Below are 26,833 nucleotides of genomic sequence, written 5' to 3'. Positions count from 1 at the left end.
AAAAAAGGTGCAAAAACGGCAGCATTGTTTCTGGAGACATGATTGGTACTAAGGTAACAGTGCTTTCAGACTTTAGTCTCTAGGTAGGCTAATCCTCAATCTGATCTCATGAAATAAACAAATGTGTAATGCACACAGTGACCATTGGAGCTCTATCACCCTGCAGAAGTCCTTTCTGCATATACAGTACATGTCATCTCTTACATTGCTGGGCATTTTGCCAATATCTGGGTATCAAATGATAACAATATTCTTTTCCAGATCCCTGATAAATCATGTTGTACTTTTGTATGTAAAGTGGAGCCATAACAACATATGAGCAGAGAGAGAGAGATTATAAATATTTTCTAGCCACATCTGAGCATTAGACCCCACAGAGTATGCCAATAATAGTCTTTTGTGGATAAATAACTGTCTGAGGTTAATAACCATAGCTGTTCTCAGCTGCTTATTGCTCCCTTAGGAAATATCTCTCAGTAGTTCAATTGCATTTTGCTTATTGCAATAAATATATAGCAGAGCATATGCTATAGCAGAGGTGGCAGAGATGGGAGAAAGAAACATTAACTGTATAAATATAATGGTACAGCCAAGCTGGAAATCACAATTAGGTTCACACCTAAAAGCTATTCCTGCAGTTCTAGCAAGAGTGAGCATTGGTAGGCCAGCACAAGAAAAAAATCTTTCTTTTGGTTTACCAAATATGACAATTTTATCTGTATTTATATTTTGGACTTTGTAGCAACATATTGGACCAACCCCCAGTTTAAAATCAAATTGGAGGAGCCAGATGATGATCAGGAAGCAAATGCATGTGAGCCTTGTTGCACGATGATAGTAGGTTTGATGCAGAAAAATCGCAGACGACAGAAGATGAAGGGGGAAGATTGGCTCAAGATTGGCTACTGCATTTATCAGGTTGTTTTACTTCCTAGGATATGGGTACTTTTGCCCCCAAAAACAATACTATACAGGATTCTGGCCAAATATTGATAGGGTGGTTTGGGATGGCAATGGTGCTAGGTCTAGACTGCTGGTGTCTAGACTAGGGCATTCTTGCTCATTTTCACAAAGAAAGATATATCCTTTTCCCACCAAACACACTTTTTACTTGGTGTGTCTCACTCCTGTCATTTAAGATAGAATTTTTTAAAAAATAGATTTGTGGGGGAAAGGAAGTACAATATTCAGCTTCTCAGGTATTCCAAATTGTGGTCCCCCAAACATATTGATTTTCAGTTCTGATAGTCCGTGGTTATGCTTTGAGGGATTATAGAAACTGAAATCCAACACATCAGGAGAACAGCAGATTAATGTTGTATTGTATAGGGTGGCTTGTTGTATTTTATTGTCTGGCTATTTGTGATAGGGACAATGCTGCTATCTTTCAACTGATTACTTTTATGTCTTGTAGATGCCCAAAGAGGTAACGCTACATTTGGAAATCTGAATCATGAAAAATGGCTACTTCTTGCCAGAACTGAATATTTTAATCATCTTCTTAAATCTTGATGCTTCTAGACTGACAATTGACTGAGTGATATATGAGGACAATTCATATTTCTTGGAAAAATATGAAATATGGTTTGTAAAGCTGTTCAGGCACATATTCCGAGAGTACAGAAAGTACAACATAAACTTAGGCTGGCATCTATTTTACTAACCTTTCTCTCTTAAGCATATTTGTTTTTGACTAAGTGGAGGAGAAACTGATATACTCTTGAATCAAAAGTCAAAACTTTGCTTTATACTAATTATGCACTAGCTCTGTATACTGAAACATGTCACAAAATCATGGTGGGCATATTCTGTAATATGATAATGGCAAAAAAGTGTAATGCATAAACTAGCATTGAATGTTATCTCTAATTTAAATGCCTAATGCAATACAGTATATCTGCAAGGAGAAGGGGCACCAAAGTACCTTACTCTCAAGTAATTGACCCAAGTGATCTAATTTATCAAATGAGGTAAAGTATGTGACCCTAATAATTAATAGATATCCTAACAGTAGATAATAGAAAGTACCTTGTTTTTAAACAAGTTTCACCTGGTTTGCTTGGCTGCCTTTATGAGTTGTTCCTTAGAAAACAAGCTTATATAGTAATTTTTAAACATTGTTTTCTTTACTTTAATGTCTTTGTGAGGAAGCTATTTTGTTTTATAACTCATCCATATTTTTGGAATAGACTTATATTATGAGTTACACAAAAACTCATAATCCATAAGATCAGTGATTGGATGAACATTTAAGTTAAGGGAAAGTGTGTCAGAAAAATCAGTTTTGAAAATGGGTGTTTTGACATTTTCACAAGAGAAAGTATTTCTGCAGTCAGCAAATCATCTCACATTTTCTGTAAATTTACAGTTTGTTCCCATTCATCATTCTGTAAGAAGAAAATGATTGGATAATGGTAAAGAAAAATGGTGTGGAAACAAACATTGCAGACTATTATGAGGCCAACTATATGCTATTACTGCTGGCCAAAACAACACAGCCAAATACCAAAATATATATTTGATTTTGGTATTGTTATTACCAATTATAATAATAATAATCACTTTCTTTTTTAAAATGAGCCCAGGATGGTATGCAAGACATTTTCTGCTCTGTCTCATACACAGAGATGGATTTGTGGCTATGCAGATGCAGATAGATAATTCTACAAAACACCCATAACAAAGTACATTTATTGGTACATCAGGTATCTTCATAACTCACATTTGTGACGAAGCTCTTCTATAATGACCAATCCTTTGTATATCAGCATTGCAGGTTAAAAATGGTTATTTTCCTTAACCCATCACGTAGCGATAGAAAGAAAGCTGTTATCAGTCCATGTAGTGCAGGCAAGAATGGACGAAACCTCCCTCGACCCCTCGAGGGTCAATTTAGTGACCAACCAGGATTGCAGATGTAGCCACATGACATGAACTACATTTCCCAGGATACCTTCAACTACGTTTCGCATGATGCATTCCCTTAAGGGGACAACTCACAATTCCTACGTAACTATCCAACTCCCATAGACTGGCTGGGACAGCACAAGATAATAGATGTACAGAACTAGGATATAAAAACCAAAAGCCTGAGAGAAAAACACATATACCAACCAATAACACTGTCAACTGAAAGAACATTAGCACTCAAAATCCCAAGTAGACAGATATGTAGATATGTTTTTATTTGTAGCCTAAATCTTGAAAATATCATCTTAGCACTACCAGAGTATAAGAATCTAGATAGTTGCTAGATGGATGCAGACAGAGATAAAAAGCATATCAATACTCCAGTGTTTATATAGCTTTCAATGGTCTAGGTCTGTGATGGTGAACCTATGGCACGCGTGCCACAGGTAGCATGCAGAGCCATTTGTGCGGGCACGCGAGCCCCAGCCAAACTTATCTTCACTGCACATGCACACGCCTCCCAGATGATTTTCAGCCCATTTGAGGCTGTTTTTGCCCTCCCAAGGCTTGAGGGAAGCCTCTGCAGCCTCAGGAGGGCCTCTGGAGCTTAGGGGAGGCTATTTTTGCCCTCAGGAGGCCGAAAAATGGGCCTTCTGGAAATACTGAAACAGTTTCCGTGTTTGAAACAGGCCTGTTTCAACAGGCTCCGGGAGGGCAAAAACGGCCTCTTCCAGCTCCAGAGGCCCTCCGGAGGTTGAAAACGGGCACTTTTGGTATTCCAGGCCTGTTTTTCAGCCTCCTGAGGCTGCAGAGGCTTCCCTCAAACCTCAGGAGGGTGAAAACAGCCTCAAACGGGCCAAAAATCAGCTGGGAGGCTTGCATATGTGCAGGTAAGGGGGTGGGGGGGGGTTGCATGCGCAGGAGGGTGGGCTGTATTGCATTGTGGGTCATGGCACACACATGTGCTATTGCACACACGCACACTTTTGGCACACCACAACAAATAGGTTCGCCATTACTGGTCTAGGTTTAGTATTCCTACCATCCAGACTTTTTCCAGGGAGTTTTGTATTATATGATGTTAACTATATTTGATTAGAGTTATATTTAAGATCCATGTTGAATTCAGTTTTCCAACCAAAAGGAAAAGGCAATAACTTTATCATCCTGCAGTCATATTCAACTTTAGTCAATCATGCCAGAAGTCCAGAAAGGTAAATATGGAAGATGAAGCTAAATGCCTGCCTAGTATATATAAGTAGGACAAGTTATATAATGAAGTCCTAGCATGATCACTTATGTATCTGCTTGAAAGGAATATTTGTCCTGCTCTCTATTTTGATTCTTGTGTGCAATTAATGTTTTCACTCTTACTGTTGCCTTTAGTTAGAAAATCAAGCTGATGTTCATCTAAGCAGAGAGTTCTTCTCAACAAATAAACCTGTAGTTTATTTTGACCGGGAGGTCTGCTTGCGTGAAGCATCAAGTCGCTTCCACCTGCCACAGGGAGAATATCTTATTGTGCCATACACCTCTCAGCCTTTCCAAGATGGACACTTCTGCCTTAGGATCTTCTCTGTGAAACAGATTAAAGCTCAGTATGTATCTTCTACCACCACATGCCAAAAAGTGTCATGCCATTTTGCATGGAAGTTGTTTAATATGTGCATATTTGGAAGGGAATACTTAATCTGTGATCTTCCAGATATAACTGATTTCTAATTCCTGTGAAGTCTAGCCAGTATGGGCAGAAGTCTGAATAGTGGGGTTTGTCATGTGAGTTATCTAGAAGACCACAGGATCCCAATTCTATAAATATATATGAATCTTAAAGGAATTTATTTATTTATTTATTTATTTATTTATCAAGTGATTATAAGATAACAGTTATAAGTATAAACATAGTTATGAATACATGAAATGGATACATATAAGGAAAAAAACAGTAGGACAGGGACAGTAGGCACGTTGGTGCGCTTATGCACGCCCCCTACAGACCTCTGAGGAAAGGGGTGAGGTCAATATTAGACAGTCTAAGGTTAAAGTTTTTGGGGTTTGGGGAAGAAACCACAGAGTCAAGTAGAGTATTCTAGACATTGACCACTCTGTTGCTAAAGTTGTATTTCCTGCAATCAAGTGGTGCAGTTTACCTTGAGTTTGTACCTATTGTGTGCTCTTATATTGTTATGGTTGAAGCTGAAGTATTCATTGACAGGTAGGACATTACAATATATGATTTTATGTACTATACTTAGATTGGACCAAAGGTAGCGTAGTTCTAGGTTTTCTACGTCTAGAATTTCAAGTCTGGTGGCATAAGGTATTCTGCAACGAGTAGAGGAGTGGAGAACTCTTCTTGTGAAATATTTCTGGACTTTCTCAACTGTATTAATATCATACATAATTTGGGTTCCATTCCGATGAGCTATATTCAAGTATTGGTCTAGCAAATGTTTTGTACGCTCTAGTAGTCAGTAATATGATACGGCCGGAGAAAAACAACTCTTAATGCCTTTGGGGCTATGTAGTTACAGTGGGCTGTAATTTACAAGGAACTTAATGTTGCTAAAGCATCCCTTTCTATCAGTCTTCATTATCTTTTTCCATCTCTTCTATAACAAATGGAGTAATGTGTCTTCACAGCTAGAACAGTTTGGATAGAGAAATGATAAAAAAGCAGAATGAATTACAAGGCAACAGGAGAGTGAGTACAAAAAGTCTGAGGACCAGAAGAGGAAATAGCAAAGGCACACTGATCCCTAGGAAAAGAGATGTAAATTGAATTGGAGAGGAAAAGTGAGAGTGGAGAGCTCTAAAGAGCACCTTGTTTCCCCCTTCCTTTTGAATTAAGATAATAGTTTTAGTTTCCAAGCTTATTTAAAAATTAAGAAAAATACCACAATTCCCTTTATCTGAATTTGTTCAGACTCTTCCTTCTGACTATGGTCAAATTGCTTGAGAAAAGTTATTTTTTAGAGTAGAATGAAAAGTCTATATTTAGGTGGAAATTATAGGTAGCAAGAAAGGCAAACAATGGCAGTTGAGCACACTAGTATTAAGTAGGAATGATATAATTTGACAATGGCTGTTATTTTTATTTTTTTCAAAATATTTATATCTATAGTTTTCAGGATGACTCACAAAAATAAAACGAACAAAATACAACAGCAAAAAATACAATTAAAACAATTGTAGCTTTAAAAAATGCAATCGAGGCTTTAAACCAAATACTCTGTATTAAATATACACATTGCTAACAATTCACTTTTTAAGATCGCAAACAAAATGAGAGTTAGATCACTAAAACAATCCTGTAGGAAATGCGAGGTAATTCTTGCTTAGAAGGCTTAACCTCAAATTATGTTGTGATCACTGAGAAAATCCTTTTCTTGAGACCCTCATGAAGTGCATCAGAGAAGAAACTTCACTTCAGGCAAATATATACAGGAGAAGGGAAAGTTGCAAGAATCTTTGTCAGTCTTCTTTATCTTGCTGCCTTCTTTTGGGAAGGGATGGAGTGTTTTCAGTTTCTATTTTTTCTCATCCAGCTTTGAAGTCAGGCAGCAGTCAAGCTGGCACAACAGAACTAGAATGCCTTTAAATGGTGACTTCAGCTTATTTGCTTGCTTGTTTGCATAGCTAGATTTAGATGCTAGTTATATGACTCTCATATTGCATCGATTAAGAACTGGAAACACCGACAATTTCAAATGTTTAGGCCAGTGTTTCTCAGCCTTACCAACATGAAGGTATGTGGACTTGCTAAATTTCTTGGGTTGAGAAATACTGATTTTAGACACAGGGATGCAATCACAATCAATATAAATATTCACCTTCTGGAAAGGAAACAAATGCATTCTTGTTCAAAGGCCCATTGAACCGAAAGAGTTTAAATGCTTTCTGAAAGGCTAACCAAGTTGACTGATATCAGGAGAATAATGTTCCAGAAAAGGAGGCAATGGTGAAAAACACCCTTCTGTGTGGTGCTTGTATATGACATTCCCTGAGGGCCAGTACAGAAAGGGTCCACTCTTAGAGATCACAACTGATGGCAAAGATCTCTAGGAGAAGGCAGTCCCATGGATGCCAAGGTCCTGAAATGAAGGGCTTTAAAATACCAGCAGCCCTTTGAACTGAACCAAGAAACAAACTGGCAACTAGTGCAGTCCTCAGTCAGTACAGAGTTTCACTGGGCCAAATCAAATTTCCTGAACTACTGCATTCTGAACTAACTAAAGCAGCCCTATGAAGTACATGCTGCAATAATACAAATAGGAATTTTATCCATATAAAAGCCATGCATACAGTAAGCAATGCCAACAAGGAAAAGGCGATAAATGGCACATAGTCCCTCTTAGCCAAAACTGTCACCTACTCTTCAAGCAAGAGCTGTGAATCCAAGAGCACCCCTAGATTACAGACCAACTCTGCTTGGGGAATCCTATCCAGAGCCACAGATGGAATATTTTAATAGTCATTCTTCCATGTCATTCTACTATTCTTTTAAATTGACTTTGAAATTTGTGGATTATGTTTCAAGTGTGTAGCTTGTTTTTATTTAATTTATTGCCTTTTGAAACTATGTCACCAGAATTGCAATTTTTTTCTTTAATTACAGAGAAATCGGGGACACTGCCACTGTTAATCCATATGAGGTAAATAAACTAAGCAGATTCAAATTAACATATTTACTTTGAAATCCATATAAAAGCAATCAGTTTATCAGGCCAACTGAAAGTTTACCAAATAGTGTATATGTTCCACACATCTAAGAACTCTTTATTAGGAAAGGAAACTGAAAAATTAAAAGGCTGGATAAAAACATATCTGTCCTAGTTTTGTTTTTAATGGACTGAGAGGTATCTGCACACTTGCATTTCTTGAAGGTAAAGAAATTACAACAAGTGCTATTTTCAAAACTTTCTGCTGCATCTAGGTAGATGGGATGAACAAATCTAAGGAGGAGTCTCCTTAAATTTCTTGGTGTCCATAAGTGAGGAAAGGCAGGTGGGTAGACACTGCGGTATCTGAGTCATGGGAATATAGGAACCTCTGGCTCTGCATGTATGGGGCTGACAAGGAAGAGGGAGTCCAGTGTGGGTGGAGGTGCTTCAGAGCAGGGGTGGGATTCAAATTTTTAAACAACTGGTTCTGTGGGCATGGCTAAGTTGGTGGGTGTGGCTTGGTGGTCATGATATTCGCTGGGCGCGGCCAACTCAATATCACTCACATCAAGGCACACATCTCCTCACCTGGCTTCTCATGATGGTGGGGATGTTGCAACAGTTGTAAGTGTGAAAAATGGTCATAAGTCACTTTTTTCAGTGCCATTGTAACTTTGAATGGTCACTCCACACAAGCAAAGTACCAGCAAAGGAGAGGAAAAAAACTCCAGAGAAGTTCCTGAGACAGGAAGCCTAGTCCTGCCAAGAATGTAATAAGGGTTAACAGAGAGGCAGTTTCTATAAGCAACACCAGAATGTTTCCTTCCTGCCTTCCTTACAGGATTAGGCCAGTAATTTCTTCTAACAATCGGTTCTCTGAACTGCTTAGAATGTTAAAAACTGCTTCTAGTGAATAGGTGCAAACTGGTAGAATCTCACCCCTGCTTCAGAGCCAGGAAGAGGGAATAGTGTAAAGTTCACCACTTTAGGAAGCCACTGATAAAAATAGCATGCTTGTTTGGCTGATGCCATCAATATTTATATAGGTCAGTTTTCACAGAAATTAAATTGATACCACAAATTTTGAGATACCTTGCTTTATGGGATTTCACAACAAATACGTTTTGGAATTATAACTCACTTTTCTCAGTCAAAATTGTTTTTCTCCTTACCAAAGTACCCCGATGGATGGAAAATAGAAGAGATATCAGCTCGATAGTCTAGACTTTAACAAAACTAGGTATATGCTAACATGTACTATATAAAATATGTCATCAAAATGAAATTGGGCTATTTTAACTAGTGTTGTTATGGCTTATACTCTCTGTGAATGTTTCCTGCAAGCTATATACCTGCTTAGTCAAAATGCCTCAGGGTTCTTCACTAGAACCATCACCTTCCTTAGTAAAAGTGTTCTATTTACAATCTCTTCATTTTTTTAGCCTCAAGTTACAGGCAAGGATATAGACAACGAATTCAAAAGTCTGTTCGAAAAACTTTCTGGGGAGGTAAGAGACAGATATAAATGTATATTCAAGATTAGATAAATAGCATATTTTTCAACTTTAAATTAACAGATCTGTATCACTAATTCATATCAACAAGTGTTTTTAGCCTAAAGTTACAGGCAAGGTATCATGCAATCTTCCTTCATTTGCTTTGCTTAACAGGGTGACGCAGTGCTTTGGATGTGAAAGTAAAAATAATTTTGGGGTATGTAGTGGGAGGGAATCATGTAGCAACTCCTTAAAGTCATTGCACCCTTTTCTAGGTGCCCATTGCAGCTGCAACACAATCCTGGGAAAACGTGTATTCAGGGAGATGCAGGCAACCTCTGCCCTCTGAAGAACTTTTTCTGCCTTCACATCGAAAGGGCTATGTGGCCAGAACATTTATTTGCTGAATGATAAGATTTACCAACTGCCTTGCTCCCAGAAGCTCTAGATAGCATGCAAATAGGATCAAAATACAATGCAAATAATCACAATAGAATACAAAAGAAATCACAAAACAATGTCACCAATGATACAATTCATATTTCAGCTCCTCATCTCCAAAGGCTATTCTTTCCTTGGGGCCATTCTTTGGAGGAGAAGTTGTTCCAAAGGAGGGGAACAATCACTGAGAATGCCTTCTCTCTTGTCATACCTCCCTGTTTGGTGGAGTCCTTTGGCAGTCCTTTTCTATCAGATTAGATTTATTTATTTATATTTATTTGTCAAACATGTACAGGATAACAAGTGTACGTATGAACATAAATCATGAACAAAGGAAATAAATACAGGTAAATGGGCACAGTAACACAGGGACGGTAGGCATGCTGGTGTGCTTATGCATGCTCCCTTTAAGGACCTCTTAAGAATGGGATGAGGTCCATGGCAAACAGTTTGAGACTGAAGCTGTGAGGATTTGAGGCTGTAACCATGGAGTCAGGTAGAACATTCCAGGCGTTGACCACTGTGTTGCTGAAGTCATATTTTCTGCAATCAGGTTTGAAGCAGTTTACCTTGAGTTTGTATTGATTGTTTACCCATGTATTATTGTGGTTGAAACTGAAGAAATCATTGACAGGCAAGATGTTGTAGCAGACAATTTTATGTACTACGCTTAGGTCAGACCACAGGCGGTGTAGTTCCAGATTGTCCAAGCCCAAAATTTCAAGCCTGGAGGCATAGGGAATTCTATTGTGAGTAGAGGAATGGAGTATCTTCTTGAGAAATACCTCTGAACCCACTCAATTGTGTTAATGTCTGATATACAGTGTGGGTTCCAGACGGACGAGCTGTATTCAAGAATTTGGTGGTCACAATTTATTTAAAGGAATAATACAGCCATGCCTATAGCATTGATAACATTGAAAACCAGCAGCCTGAACTGCATTTGGAAATAAATAGCATCTAATACACTTTCTGTATAGGATACTACCCCAGAGGACTACAATTTCAAGTCTCTAATACCATTAGTACAGCAGTCAATTGCCCTCATCACTGTCCCCTTTAGTCATCCACTAGAGTCTTCCCCACATTTATTCATCTTCTAGTGGTAGTCCTTTTTCAACCCGCCTAAGCAGAATTAGTAGTTAGGCTAATACATGACATATTAGCCTAACTACTATAATTTTTAGTGAGAGAATTAACTTCAGGGGAGAGCAAATGGACCAGGGAAATTATGGTTAAGGGGGATTGATTAACCTTTTCTCTGAATATGATTTCTTAAGTTCAGTTTCTTCTGTGATTGTTCTTTCTGCTGTTAATCGATATTTGCACTGCTTCTGCTTTTCTTCCTTGGTTTTCTTTCACATTTCCAGTTAGGAAAAAGATAAAGGTGATGGAGAAATTTTGGAGAAAAAATATTCTGAACGCCATCACATCCTGTGTGTTATATTGATGAATGCATGTATGTTTGCATGCATGTTGTATGAAACATTATGGAAAGGAAGCAGCCTCATTTGAGGTTCAGTTCAGGAAGCTGCTTGCTTGGATTGAATCCTGAACAGTGTATGTGTCTGTTGGATTGGACTGAAAAAAAGAGCCTATTATGATGTCCAGCTGACTAGTTTTTAACTGACAAATTCAATCAGCAAATAGCCTACGAGTCAAAGACAAAGCAATATAGCATTGTAATACCAATCTCCAGTAAGCCAAGTTGCAAATACTGTATATATACATACATGTCCTTCGCGAATATGAATATAGAGCTGTTCTTATAAGTGAGTAACATGATTGTGACATCTTCATGGCAAAAGGTCTGCATACATTCACCCAACCTACAGAAATAAAGCATTCCTTGGTTTCTGAAATCTCCAGCTATTCTGATTAGGAGGATCCACCAATATATACACTAAACTCATTTAATTAATGGATCCTAGCTGCAAAGAAATGGATTTGGGAGTACTAAATGAAACTTGATTCTGGCTGACTACAGAATCTTCCTAGTGATGTTGCTTCAGATTGAAATTTAACCAAAGGATAAGGGTATGTATGATAGCCATGGCTGTCTTGCTTTTTATTGTGTGTATGTCTCCTTGATCTCTACTTTTTCTCTTTTATGCAGGACTGTGAATTGACAGCAAATGAACTTCAGACCATTTTGAATAGAGTCATAACAAAAAGTAAGTTGCAACTGATTTCAGGAAATAATGCAGAATTTCCAGAACTACTCCCTGATCCCTCAAGCATCCCTTTTGACTTTAAAAATTCTAAAATGACTTTGACCTTTTAAAACATGACATAGGATTTTAAAAGAACCTTCTGAACAGATTATAGTATAACATCCTATTAGTCGCTCCAGGCCAATACAAAATTAACTTGTTTATTGGCTATAGGGTTTCTCTTTTTATGTGTAATATTTCTCTTTTATTTGTAAGTTGCCGAGAATCAAGGAGGCAGGCAGCTTTGAAATTGGACATATTAGTCTTTATCATCTAATAGAAATTCCCAGTTACCAATTTCCTTCAAAAACAATACTCCTCAAAATATCTGTTCTCCTATTTCACCTTTCCTGGACTTCTTGTTTTCTGGGATTCCAGTGAATTGTTTCTGAGAGTACTAGGGCCATAGAACTGTTTTCCAGATTCAGCACACAGATTCTGTTTCTCTTTAAAGAAGTAAACCCTTTTTCTATCATTGGGAGGGAATGTGTTGTCTGTGCATGCCTGTGACAAAAAGGCATATCTCAACCGTTGGGATGCCTATTCCTAATCTGTTCCCTAGGAATGTTTGAGCTTTTTCGGCAAGAAAATAAGTTAGTTATTTTACACACACACACACACACACACACACACACACACACACACACACACACTCAAGGTAAAATTTTTCTAGGTCATCTCTTCAAATTCCTTTTGTTTTTGTTAAAATTACCAAAAATAATGTTAAAACTTTTTTGTAATGAAATGGGAAATTGCTAGGTAATTGTCTTGACACCAGTATTCATGTGATCTTTCTTCTGAAAGGTATTTTTCTTCAAAATGGGCTAATAAAAAAGCTTTTTTTCTTGCTTCAACTGGAGAGATTAACATGCCTGAAGGTCTTGTGTTACCATGGGATGCAGAAAAATATTTGAATAACATTTTTTGTCTCTTTTATTGTATAGGAATAGACATTAAAAGTGATGGATTCAACATAAACACCTGCAGGGAGATGATCAGTCTATTAGATGTATCTTTTAAATGTCACCTTTCTCCACTGGATTTCCCTTGTGAACTTTTGCCTAGATAAGCCAAGATTTACACATCTCATTTCTGGTGCATCTGGTGCATTTATGCTGTTGGCATAAAATGTAAAGTAGAATACTGATTTAAACAGTCTAGTAGCAAAGATACTAAAACTTTATTATCAGCTGCATGGTTGTTTTCTTGCTGACTTATATTCATGTTCTGCCTGAATTCTGCAATCATCTCTTGTGCACTAAACAACTGTTACCCATGTTGTTCTGCATCATCTAAATGTAATTGTAATGAGTTCATGTCACATATATTCTTTTTGTGTGTGTACATAATAAAAACAAACAGAGAGGTCTGAAAAATCATAAGTAGTTCTAAAAATTCACTTATCACATAGTGACAGGATTGTAATCATTACTCCTAAACCACTTTTCCAATCTGATAAATTCCAAATGGACTTGAGCACCTAGAAAGTAGATTTTAATGTTTGTCTTTTACGAAAAGATTTTCAGAGGGTGGTTGGTTCTTCCTGGTCCCAAAATACAACCCATCTGGTTCTACAGCACTATAATCATTTTTCAAATTGAGTCCAGGTCTGATCAACCCACTTTTATTATTATTTTTAAGTAGCAACAGGAAGAATGTTATCTTATATGTGGTGAAATTACAGAATTATGTGCCTACATGAACTATGCATTTTTATTGGGATCAGAATGTCTTGTTTAAAAATATTAAAAAAAGCATTAAGAAAAATGTGTTTGAAATTTTGAATTAGACCTTAATACTATCCAGAACCATGGAACTGGTACCCTGGGACTTGTAGAATTCAAGATCCTTTGGATGAAGATTCAGAAATATCTGGTAAAAAGCAAACTAGTCCTTCCTAAATATGATGTCATCTTTGATAATTACTTAAACTGAAGAAAAAAAAACCTGAGCAGTAAAGCACTAATTTGAGATAAGCATGTGGTTCTGAGATATACATTTTATTCATGCTATGAATAAAATCTTATTAGTTTTGTTTCCAAATTGAATAGAGTTGTCTTACATCTGGCACTTAGGTCAGCAAGAGAGGGTAGGAAATGATCTGTGTTGCTAATTTTGCAGATCAGCCGACAACTTGGTTAAATCCTATGAAATTTTGGTAGGACAACTAATCACATATCTTCATCGGTAAAGATGCCAGCAACTTGAATGAAAAATATCAATGAAAAATACCCTACTAAATTAACAGGTCAGAATAGCTTTTAAATGTATAGTTGGATAAGAAATCTTTTGAGCTGGGAAAAAAAGAGCTGTCTATTGTTCCTTTCAAGTATTTCCCTCAGTTCTGCATCACAGTCTTTGGCAGAGAAGGGGGTTATTTCTCAAAGGCCACTTCATCATCTGACTTGTAAGCAACTTGAGTTATGGGAATCACTTCCCAGGACACACAGCTTGTCATGAGGTAATTGAATTTTCACTCCACCATTCAGTCTTAACAGAAACAACTATCTCTCCTGCCTGGTTGGACCAGCCATTAATATCTTAGCTGACCTGATATATCTACAGTTAGGCTGAAAGAGCTGACAATAGCTTTTCTCTCTCTCTTTTTTGGTCTAGGAAATCTATAAAAAAGTAGATACAAACTATTCTGGAACCATAGATGCACATGAAATGAGAAATGCTCTCAAGGAAGCAGGTATGTTTGTGAATGGTCAGTTTTTCCCCTCCTTTTCTCTCCAGGAAATGTTTTCTCATTGATTCATCTAGAAAAGATGGCTGTGAATCTGCAGCAGAATCCAACTGGCTTGCAAAGAATTATGGGATGTAATTTTTTAATGACTGCAGATCATAACAACCTAGCATACCATCGTCATCATTCAACATTATCCCCCTACCCTAGGTCCTTGGGAAGGATTTGATGGGTGGATAAAAATGTCAGATCCAATCTAAATTTTTGGGTGATTATGTGACCAACCAAAAGAATGCTAACAAGAAATGTGACAATTTAGAACATACACATTTTTAAGTCAGGGCAACTTGACAGCTAATAAATGACATCATGTCCATGAAAAGGTTATTCATTCATTCTGCATCTGATTCGTTGATTTTGCCTGTCACCAAGTGGTTTTTTTCCTGACATAATTGTAGATAGGACAGTAGGGGGACATACTTACTTGGACCAAGAATATTTTCCCCTAGTCTTTCCTCTAAAGCTGACCTCCCTCTGTTGTCCTGCAGCTGCTCCCCTCTTTGACAAATATGCTATTTTTAATATGTGCATTTAGGCAGCTTGGACCCTAACCCTAACCCTAACCCTAACCCTAACCCTAACCCTAACCCTAACCCTAACCCTAACCCTAACCCTAACCCTAACCCTAACCCTAACCCTTGCTCTTCCTGAGACCATTATCTGTGAACTATCCTTAAATATCACAATTCGATTCTTACTATGTTACAGAGCACCTGATTATGACATTGAACATGTAAACAAGCTAAATACACTACTAACATGGGCAGCATCCTGCCCATACCCTTTTATCTTTCTTGGTGATTTCAATCTGCCTCATATTGACTGGACCCTAAATGAATGTACAACTGAAACCATACATGCAACCTTTTACAATGCTGTTACAAATCTGGGACTGGAACAGCTAATATCCAACAACACTAGACTAAACAACTGCCTCGATCTCATCTTCTGCAATAGTTTAAATTTAATTTATGGAATACAAACTAAAGAACCCTTTTCCAGCAGTGACCACAATATGATTGACTTTTGTCTCAACATACGTCCACACAAAAACACCACAATGTTGTGATCCCCAATTATAATTTCAAAAAGGCAACTATGATCTTATAAACAACGATCTCTCATCCCTTGATTGGCAATCTCTATTCAATGGATGCAATACTGTTGAAGACCATTACAACATATTTTTACTTGAAGTCAAAAGAGTCATCAAACTATATGTACCAACAACTACTCCCAAAACAAAACAAAAAAACAGATTGCCCATAACAATAAGGAAACTTCAATCCAAAAAGAGATCACTCTGGCGGAAAAACAAATCTGGTCACGTTGCCAATTTCAAAAGCCGATACAAAAATTTATGCCACCAAATAAAGACCGAATGCACCAATTATCATATTAAACAAGAGGAAAACCTTCTAAGCACCAATTCCACCAATGCTTTTTACAATTTTGTAAACAACAAACTAAAAGATTCAAGGTCCATCCCACCCCTGATAGGACCTAATGGTAAAGACTGCAACGACGACACCATTAAAGCCAACATCTTTAACACATTTTTGGCTCAGTATTTGTAAACAGCAATGGATCATGCCCAGCATTTCCTAGCCGAACCACAGATAACTACAGTGATCTAATACATATCGATTTTACAGAAGACAATGTTGAAAAAGCACTACGCAATCTAAAACCATCCCTATCTATTGGACCGGATGGAATATGTGCCTATCTCTTAAAAAAGTTATCCACTGCCATAGCCGAACCTCTAAGCATAATCTTTGAAAAATCTTTCAGGACCAGTTCCTTGCCTAACCTATGGTCACAAGCCACAGTCATCCCCATCTTCAAAAAGGGAGACCCTTGCCTAGTTGAAAATTACAGACCAATCTCCTTATGCTGCGTCACCTGTAAAGTCATGGAATCAATTATTAACCAATCCATCATCCTCCACTTAGAGACAAACAACCTACTCTCCAATAAACAATTTGGTTTCAGAAAAAAGCTATCCTGTAATCTGCAACTCTTACACTGCAAAAACATATGGACTACACAACTTGATCAGGGCAAAACAATAGATGCAATCTACATAGACTTCTGTAAAGCCTTTGATTCAGTGGTACATGACAAACTACTACTAAAAATAAAATCCTATGGTATCTCTGGACAACTGCATAACTGGATAGAAGCATTCCTGTCAAACAGACAACAAATGGTCAAAATTGGGAGTGTCCTATCAAATTCTGTACCTGTCAATAGTGGTGTCCCCCAAGGCAGTGTTCTAGGACCAACTCTCTTCATACTCTACATAAATGACCTCTGTGATCATATTAAGAGCAACTGCGTTCTTTTCGCTGATGATGTAAAGCTGTTCAATACCACAGACAATACTGCTACCCTTCAAGAAGATCTTGACTATGTATCAGAATGGTCAAACAAATGGCAACTTCAAATCTCAACAAATAAATGCTCTGTCTTACATATTGGCAAAAAAATCCGAAAATAAAATACAAGCTGAATAGTCAAGATCTTGTTGATGATCCAAGCTCTGTAAAGGACCTTGGAATACTCACCTCTAATGATCTAAGTGCTAGTGCCCACTGCAACTACATAGCCAAAAAGGCATTAAGAGTTGTTAACCTAATCTTACGTAGCTTTTTCTCTGGTAATATCACACTACTAACTAGAGCATACAAAACATTTGCTAGACCAATACTCGAATACAGCTCATCAGTCTGGAACCCACATTACGTATCTGATATTAGCACAATTGAGAAAGTCCAGAAATATTTCACAAGAAGAGTTCTCCACTCCTCTACTCGTTGTAGAATACCTTATGCCACCAGACTTGAAATTCTAGAACTAGAAAACCTTGAATTACGCCATCTTCGGTCTGATTTAAGCATGGTATATAAAATCATACATTGCAATGTCCTACCTGTCAATGAATACTTCAGCTTCAACCATAACAACACAAGAACACACAACAGATACAAACTCAAGGTTAACCGCACCAAGCTTGACTGCAGGAAATACGACTTTAGCAACAGAGTGGTCAATGTCTGGAATACTCTACCCGACTCTGTAGTTTCTTCCCCAAACCCCAAAAACTTTAACCTTAGACTGTCTACTATTGACCTCACCCCTTTCCTAAGAGGTCTGTAGGGGGCGTGCATAAGCGCACCAACGTGCCTACCGTCCCTGTCCTATTGTTTCTTTTATTTTTCTTTTATTTTTCTTATATGTACTCATTTCATGTATTCATAATTATGTATACACTTTTACTTATCTCGTAAACAATTGACAAATAAATAAAATAAATAAATAAATAAATAAATAAAAAAAAAGATACAGTCCACTCTTCCATAGAACTGTATACATGGATCTCTGAATCAGGGCCCTTCATATACAAAGGAGCTCCATGCAGCTATCAAAATATATGACCAGTTATTTCCCACATGTGTTTTATTGCTTGCCTCCCTCTGCAGGAGCCCATGTGTCTCCTTATGAGTACAGAACATGCAATTGTCATTCATCTGTCTCACTCTGAAGTTCACTACATGACAGTTTGTTTTTTTAAGCAAATTTTATTGATTTTAAAAACAAACAAACAAAACAAAACATCATTAGACATTGAAAACATAAAACCTCTTTCCATTATAAATCTTTACAAGGCAGGTAACACATTATTTTATATCACATATTTGTAATTTATCCCATTTCCATGTAGACACGTAAATTCCCTTTAACAAATTTCACATTATTTCTCTTTACTCTTATTCAATCACATTTCTTTTCTAATTTATCTGCTATTCAATCATCACATTTATATTTTCCTCTGGCTTGTTTACAATTGTTCTCATCTGGTCTTCCTCCGAGATTTTATTAATTCTCAATTAAACACACACACATAAAACACAAAAACATAAAACTTTCTTTTAGAAAGTAACTTGGCCCCAGATTACCTCTTTTTGTATGGACTTCAATTAAATTCATGCTCTTCTTATATACCATTACCTATCTTGTTTACCATTCTATATCTGCTATATAACTCCTCCCCACTTTTCCCTCTTCTTAATTCTATTTTATATATTTCATCTTGCTTTAAAACAATATTTTTATATCTTTTGTCCATTTTTCCATTTACATCTATCTCATTCCCAATATAAAAAAAGGATAATTTCCCCTGAAATCACTAATCAGAGTATGATGCCTTTCTATCATTCCCCTAAATTGAAGTTTGAAATAACACCTAAATCCCAATCTGATTCTGCTTAGTACATTCTACTATTTCAAAAACAAATACTACAATAATAAGTCTATAATAATCAACACATTGGCCGATTAAACTCTATATTTAAACTAATATTTTAAACATTCCCTTTAATATTTTATTAAAACTTAAAATCATTCATTATTAAACATTTTAACATTGTACCTTAATATTTTAATCTTTTATTAAATCTTAAAGAGTTCTAATTATCTATTTGTAATACAAATACAACTGCTACAATACTATCATGTGTACTTTGCAGAATCCCTGTTTTTTTAAAACAAAAAAACAAAAAACCATACATTACCCTTTGTCCCTAAAATTTTTTTTCTTTTTCCCATCTTGTTTTATACCTTTGTAACTTTTCCCCCGCTTTTCCCTTTCTTTCTTGGCCCACCTAGACTTTTTACCCACTCCTCTCCAAACCTCTGCCTTCTTGGCTTCCCCTTTCTGTTGCATTCCTCTTTCCTTTTGCTTTCTGACATTATATTGTTTTTGCATCTTATTTTTCTCTTTCATAAATATTTTTTCATTTCTTAAGTCCTTCCTTTTCCCTCCTCTCTTTCTCCTTTCTTTCTTAATCACACCATTTAGTTCATTAAAAATGGCTTCTTCTTCCTCCGCTTCTTCCAACTATTGTTTAATTTGCTGACACATAGCAAGCCCCATATCTAGAAAACAAAGGGCTTCTCCCATAGCGTCCTTGCCTTCTTTCCTTATTTTTAGATATTGTTTTTTTAGTTCATCGAGAGATAGAGCCATTATAAACTTTTTCTTCTTCTTTTTCTGTATCCTCTTCTTGTTATTAAGCCAATCAAATATTTCCAAACTTAAAACAATTCCCCAAAGTCCCAAAATCCCAAAGTCATCAAACAGTCCAGGCAAAGCGCAAACTTCTTCCTTTTACAGTTTCTCTTCCAGGGGTAAAGTCAATTAGGGAAAAAAAAAACCCCAATCTGTATTTTAAATCTTTTTTGCAGTTAGCTTCTAATCTCTTTATCTTCAAAGCATCTCCTCCAACAAAGTCTTAAAATATTTTTTTTTCCCAAGCCTCTGCCTTCCCACTTGTAACAAAGGGCTTTAAGTTTTTACCTTCTATTAGAAAGCAGATTTTCCATGTCCATTTGTTAGTTCCATAAGGGAGGGAGAGTAACTTTCCCTTTTCAACACTTTCCTTCGCCGCTGAAAACCTCTATTGGGAACATTGTAGCGTCAAAAAAAATAGTAATTTTCCAGGTATTAGATATGTCCTTAAAGTCCCGGTTCAGCCAAGAAAAAACTTTCATTTTAAAACTTCCTTCTTCTTCCTCCTGCGCATTCTTAATCCAGTTGCCGGCTTCTTCGTGGCGGCCATTAAGACCGCCACTCCACCGCCTTGAGAAAAGGGGGTTATTGCCGGCTGGGGAGTGGGTCTGTGATACCCCTCAACCCCTGTCCGGATCCCCCCTATCTTCAGCTACCCCAACAGGGCAGCCTTATCCTCCAGATCCGTCAGGATCGGAGGCACCAAGACAGCTAGCACAGCAGGGATTGCGGAGAGACGCGAATCCCTGCTGTCACCGAAGCCTGGCAAACCGGAAGAGGACTACACGACAGTTTAATAATTAGGAGCTTTTTAAAAAGAGCTCCTAATTATTAAATTAATTAAATACTTTGTTAACCTTTTAATTGCATCCAGTTTTCATATAGTATATCATGCATTGAAAAAAAACACCTCCCTGGGTTACAGTGAAATAAACTTCTAGTATGATATGTTTCAAATGTTCTAAGCAATGACCCCAAATTGGGTCTGCAAGCAAGATGTCTGCTTACTTTTCTTGTGCACTTTCTTTTGTATGGTGGCAAGAAAGCTCCACTTCATATTCATATTCAGTACAGCAAATCAGTGCACATTGGGATGCAGGGCCAGCCTGAATGGCCCTGTTCCACTTTTCCTGGAATTAGTGCCTGGAACAGAGTGACGGAGTGGAAATATATTGTAGCTTTATATATCATAATCATTGGATCAATTAGACGTATATATTTCTGCCAACTAAGAAGAATAATTCACGCATTGGATTCCAGCTAGGCCCTAACAGCTAATGGTATTTTATCTTCAAAGTGCCTCAGAACTCTTTGTACAGAGAAAAAGTATCCATTCAGGGGGAAAAAAGAGTTTCTCCAGAGGGAAAATGCTGACGTTCAGTAAACTATCTAGACCAGCAAATGATAGCTGCAGCTGGCACTTAAATTAAGCTTCAAACACTGGAAAAAGTGTGTTTTGTATGAAACTGACTCCCTGCAACCAGAGGTCCCATTTCACTGGACTGGATGCATCAAAGCTACTCTAATTAGGTACTTATCCTTCAAAGAGAAGAAGAGAGAAAATCCTGTGAAGTAGCTTATGATGCATTCCTCTTCAAGACTTGATGGGTGAGTTTAAGGTCCATGACTGGTTCAGAAGAAAAGATGTGAGATAATAGAGCAAATATTATATTATAGAGCAAACTTCCTCAGCCTAGCACTCTTCAGATGGGTTGGGATTAGAATTCCTAAATGCTCAGCTTTATATAGCAAGTACATTGGGAGCTGGAGATATCGAGGCATAACAGTTGATGAACACTCTGAAAATCTTCACTTGTTCTTCCAGGACTCTGAATCCCCAAATTTTCTATCTGCAGCAGATAGAAAATGCTAACAGGTGTGCTTTCTCACCTTATTGTTGTACTGTGATGGAAAAAAAATGATTCCACCATTACAATTTGCAAAATGAACCTTTCTCCAAAGCATTGGCTTGCCTCTGCAGTATCCTAAATTCAGATTGACAATACAAGTTATCATGATTTCTATCTACATTCTTTCTACATAATAAATCATACTATGAATTAACATGATAATTAGTTCATAGAACATACTGCAATGATGGGGAATTTCCACAACATGTTACCCCCCTGAATTTTTGCTTGATCGAGTTCAGTGCTAAGTGTGCAAGAGAGACTAAAGGCTCATCCACACAGCCCCCTTGACTACTTCCCACATTTCATGAGTCAGGAGGAAAGTATGTTCCTGGGAAATCTGCTGCCCCATGAGCCCTAAACATAGATGCCCCTAACCTTTCTTAAAATATGTAACCCCCAGGTGGCTAGTAGCAGGTATAATTTCCTTCTAGCTTTTCATATTCTGACAGTGCAGACTAATGCTTTTGTGGACATGGTGTGGACTGGATTCAAGAAACTGGCCAATTGCACCAGGGATTGAACATAATCTATTCAAAGCTTGTTTCAATATTTAAAATAAATCAATTGAGTTATATTTGTCAATCAACAAAATCAAATAATAAAGTAAGAATAAGTATCCCAAGTATACTGAAAGTTGAGTCATGATAACTGGGCTTATTTTCTTGTTGGTGTGAGATGTTTCATTGTTCCATTAAGAAGCTTCATCCATCAGAGAAAACATTAGGGAGTTCATTGACATACTGATATGCACTTTGGGGAAGAAACCCCTGAGGTTGGTACGGGAGGAGTTGGTACATTACAAGTCTCTGCCTAACTGACTTGCTCTGACTGATGAAGCTGCTTGGATGAGCAGCGATCCAGTTGCCATGACTCAACACTCAAACAACTTTACCTGGATGACTTAGAATCTTCATCAATACATTTATCCCAAGAATATTTTCATTCTTTTGGACCACCCCATGCATTTAATGAAATGACCTGCAGCTGATGATAATACATTTAATAAAATATATTCATTCTTTTACATTTTCCTATTCATGCCTCTGTCCTGGTGCATTCAGTGAACAAAAATCAGTGGAGACAAAAATAGAAGTGAGACTAAAGTAAACATTCTACTCACAAGCCTCCAAGTCTTACAAAACCCCAGTAAGACCTACTTTTAAAATTAACATATTTTCCTCAATCTGGTTTCGTCTGGGTGTATTATACCTCAGAACTTATAAAAACCAATCAACAGTGGCCGGCTGGCTGAAAGTCCTAATAATTGCATTCCCAAATTATCAGAAGAGCTTCATATTGGGGGCAGTTTTGCAAGAATATACATACCTATCAGGAGGAATAATCACCCAGAATATCTAAAATTCTGAGTGGGCAATTCTGGGAGTTGAGGTCCACACATGTTAAAGTGGTCAACTTTGAAAAACGTTGTTCAGTCTAAACTGTACTGAACTGGCAGAATTAAATCATGGAGATCAGCACAGTCACATGCCCATGTTTTAATTATGTGTTTTCCTTCTCCACAGGTTTCACTCTCAGCAACAAAATCCAGCAAAGTATAATTATTCGTTATGCCTGCAGTAAGCTGGCCATTGACTTTGATGGCTTTGTGGCCTGTATGATTCGTCTAGAATGCTTGTTCAGTAAGTATTCCTGAAAGAAGAAGGTGGGGGGGAATCTGCTCCTGTTTTACATCACCTAGCAAGAATTTTTTACTAATAGGTGAAAGATTTTTCACCTGAATGCAAAAATACCTGTGTCAGTGATAGAAAGCTATTGTAAAATGTTTCTAATTTATTATATATATTACATTAGCTAAACAGGGCAAATTCCCAGACACATTCTATCTGGTAAAGCTGATACAGGCACATACTGAAAACACATTATTCTTTTATAAAGTTCCAACCGAGCTAATAGCAGCTACCTAAGATACTGATTGCAATATTTTATTCTGAGATCAGTGTTATTGTTTAAAAGTTTGAAGGTCCAACATATTTGCAATTGAAGAGCAATTTGTTATAATATATGGGAAAGCTTTTGGATATTTAAAAAGGGGAAATCACGACAGAGAATTTATATAATACATGCACAGAACCTCATGTATACACAATGGCATCCAAGTTAAAAGTTTTCCACTTGAACAAATCAGTGAGTCAATTTGATTAAAGCCCAAGGCCTGCCTGATCTCTACATTTGAAGTTAGGAGCAACATCCTCCTCAGGGCCTTTTAGTTTTGGTTATTGGATGAAATCGCTCTTGTTCTCTTGATTAGTCTGTCTGACCCAATTTACTTTAATGATACAACTTTTCAGTTAACCCTGCACTGGAAGATCTTTATAGAGGTTTTAGGTAATACTGCTCTTTGACAAAAAAAGTCAAATGAAGTTCACATTGTCATCTTAATTCTAAAACTTACAAAAGGAGAAAAGAGTTTGGGCACATTATAGAAGAAACCTTCCAGTTTGCTTTTCCCCATATAAACATATATGATTATTGTATAAAACCATATCTAGAAATAGTCTAACTAAAGATTCCAAAGGGCAGGTTTTAATTACCTCCGTTCATCCTTAGTTATTCATTTTTGGCTTACAATGCGTTTTTGGCTTATCACACATTAAATCTAACGTCTGCTTTTGTTTCGTTGCTCAGAAATGTTTCAGATACTAGATAAGGATAAGGATGGAGCAGTTCAGCTTTCTTTGACAGAGGTAAGTTTGCTTTAGTAAACTGTATGGCTAAAATATTACAGAGTGATAATATGATATTATTATCAAATCACCATAACTGCAAAGTTATTCCAATTACAATGCTTACCAGCCCGCCACTCACGCAAATGGAGTGTGCGTGCCTGCTGTGCTCATCTGCTGCTCATGTTTGGGGATGCACAGGTACACACACTCACCTGCTGTTTTTGTGCCCCGGTTGCAAACACCTCACAGTCCACTAGTAGGCTGCGACCCAGAGGTTGGAGACTCCTGACCTAGCAGACAGATCTAATTCCCCAGCAAGCAGAACCCGCAGTATGCCTTCTTTGCCAGACCTGATAAGGTGGATAGCTGTAACTGGGGAGAGAGCATATTGCAAATAGCACTGAGAAAAGCCGTACTCTGACATAATTAAGAAAACAATAATGAAAAATAAAGAAAGAGGTGCCTTCACTAAAGACGTATTACAGCAGTTGATGACCAGAAGAAAAAAGACTGTACAATTTATAAAAAAGACTTGATAATAGCACTACTAAATGTTAGTGCTGCAATCAAAAGGAGCCCTGGAGATTGTAAAAGGACTATGGGCTGCCTAGCACTTGTTAATTGATTATAAATTTGGTTCAATGTTCAAAAGATCTCTACCAGCAAGTGAGGAAATATCGCAATAGTAAATTCTGTGAAACTTTAAGTAAGCAACTGTGTATTATCCTAATTCTTATATTCTCTCTCTCTCTCCCTTAGTGGCTGTGTTGTGCATTGATCTAAATAAGCATTATTTTTTGGCAATCATTTGGAAACTGGACAAACTTACGATTCCACCATGAAGTTTCTGAGAAAAAAGCTGATTCCATGACCTTCTCAAAATATGAGGAACTATGTCAGGCTCTAGTGTATAATTTAATAAAATTAACATAAAATAAACAATTATGCATAGAAACAAATATTGTATAGCAAGCATAGCCACATTAGCAGTTTTGATTTAATAAACAATATGTGTCATGAAATCTATGTTTCAAAACTGATTGAAATTGAATTCATCTCTAATTTTATTTCTATATAAAAATAATTCATTTGCCTACATTTTGCACCTATCAGAAATCTATATGCCTTGCCTAAGAATAGAAACTGATTTATAAAATATCTAGTATTTCTATTTTCCAAACTGGGAGATCATCCATCCTGGAGGAGAAGGAAGATGAAAATTAAACGAGCTGGAGAATATCACGGGCTTAGGGCCAGATAGCCTTACCCGAAAGCATAAATAATTGGCAAAAGTCTAATGTGACGTTTAGTTAAAAATATTGGAATATATGAAACAAAATGGAAGAGATCTGAACAGGATCAGGAGATTAGAATAACCCCCAAACAGAAACTGACCTTCCTAACAACAAGAACAAGAACAATGTAGCACAGTAGTGCTAGACCTTAAAGGAAGGATAATGAGAATTAAGAAGGATTATAAAAAAATATCCTACTACTGAAACTACTTTTTGGCTAATCAAAAAACAAAAGAATCCTAGTAAGTTGTGAAAGGGAAACAAATTAAACCATCCCATTAGGCCTCCTCACAGGAAAAACCAAGGAATTGTGCAAAGGAAAGCATAATTTAAAAATCTGATTGATACAGCAAGTTAAGACCAGCAAATCACAGATACAAATAACTCTTACTAGGAGAATCTGCTAAAATGAACAAAGCCACATAGACCACATAGAATTTGTGGCGTCATGTCATCATATGACATATCACGACATTTCCCCCCTTCATGGAGCTGGGGTGGGCGTGGCCTATGTGTGACCCATCCAGCCCATGGGCTACCAGTTTGACACCACTGACAGAGAGCAAATCAAATCTTTGTAATGGGAAAAAGCAGCATAAGGAGAGCGAGGCACAATCAGTTGAAAAGCATATAAAATACATCAGAATCTTAAAATGATATTAATTATACATAAAGCAAAATCACAATAAAAAGGGAGTCTTTCAGAAGTTATTCAAGGGTGTTGGAATTGATTCATCCCAGCTACCTTTATTATAGGGGCATTTTCATTTGAATGAACATTTACCATCATGTGAAATAAAATATAATATCCTTATAATTGCTCCTGTCTTCATTGTACTCCATCCGTGTTTGAGAAAGTACTTTAAAAAGTGTATGACTCCAAAGGATGGAAAATCAGGAAAGGAATTTAGTAGAAATCCAAATACAGACTGGAGTTTAGTTGGGTTGAACCATTTTGCTCTAGGCTGTTGAAAAATCCATCCAAATCATTCATTCATTCATTATAATTTTGTCTAACATTTCTTCCAGGAGATCCTGGTAATGTACATATTCTCCCTTCCTCTACCTTTTCCCTGCAGTAATTCCTTGAAGTAAGTTTAGGTTGAGAGACTGGCTCAAAGTTAACACAAATAGGACTCACACAGTATCTAGCAAGAACAATTTTGTTTTTTTATAATGCTCAATAATATATAAATTATTTTATTCCAGAAGTAAAAATTGGAATGTTTAAGCTATATGTTATAGTTGTAATTTATTTCCCATATCAAAATGTTATTGATTTTCAGGAATTGAAATAAGACTTTGAAAATTAGTCAAGCCAGGCACAAAAGTGCATGATCCATTCCTAAGAGCACTGTGTTAGGCTTAGATTAGAACACTTCCAGTGGTGG

General features: G+C 37.0%; 1 protein-coding gene across 1 annotated transcript in view; it reads left to right on the top strand.

The window, feature by feature from the left end:
- LOC113433241 (calpain-8-like) overlaps positions 1 to 25,165 on the top strand; it is a 50,806-nt gene extending 25,641 nt beyond the window's left edge. The window contains exons 10-21 of the mRNA XM_026695694.2: positions 743 to 918; positions 1,415 to 1,426; positions 4,297 to 4,508; positions 7,529 to 7,565; positions 9,017 to 9,082; positions 11,628 to 11,685; positions 12,669 to 12,733; positions 13,531 to 13,599; positions 14,341 to 14,419; positions 22,984 to 23,100; positions 24,107 to 24,165; positions 24,907 to 25,165. Of these exons, the coding sequence (XP_026551479.2) occupies positions 743 to 918; positions 1,415 to 1,426; positions 4,297 to 4,508; positions 7,529 to 7,565; positions 9,017 to 9,082; positions 11,628 to 11,685; positions 12,669 to 12,733; positions 13,531 to 13,599; positions 14,341 to 14,419; positions 22,984 to 23,100; positions 24,107 to 24,165; positions 24,907 to 24,930 (974 nt within the window). The 3' untranslated portion in view covers positions 24,931 to 25,165. The remainder of the gene's footprint in view (positions 1 to 742; positions 919 to 1,414; positions 1,427 to 4,296; positions 4,509 to 7,528; positions 7,566 to 9,016; positions 9,083 to 11,627; positions 11,686 to 12,668; positions 12,734 to 13,530; positions 13,600 to 14,340; positions 14,420 to 22,983; positions 23,101 to 24,106; positions 24,166 to 24,906) is intronic.
- Positions 25,166 to 26,833: the final 1,668 nt, after the last annotated feature.

The sequence above is a fragment of the Pseudonaja textilis genome, chromosome 1 (assembly GCF_049901715.1).
Source record: "Pseudonaja textilis isolate UNSWEBS1 chromosome 1, rPseTex1.2, whole genome shotgun sequence".
NCBI lineage: Eukaryota > Metazoa > Chordata > Lepidosauria > Squamata > Elapidae > Pseudonaja > Pseudonaja textilis.
This window is presented reverse-complemented; position numbering and strand designations above follow the sequence as displayed.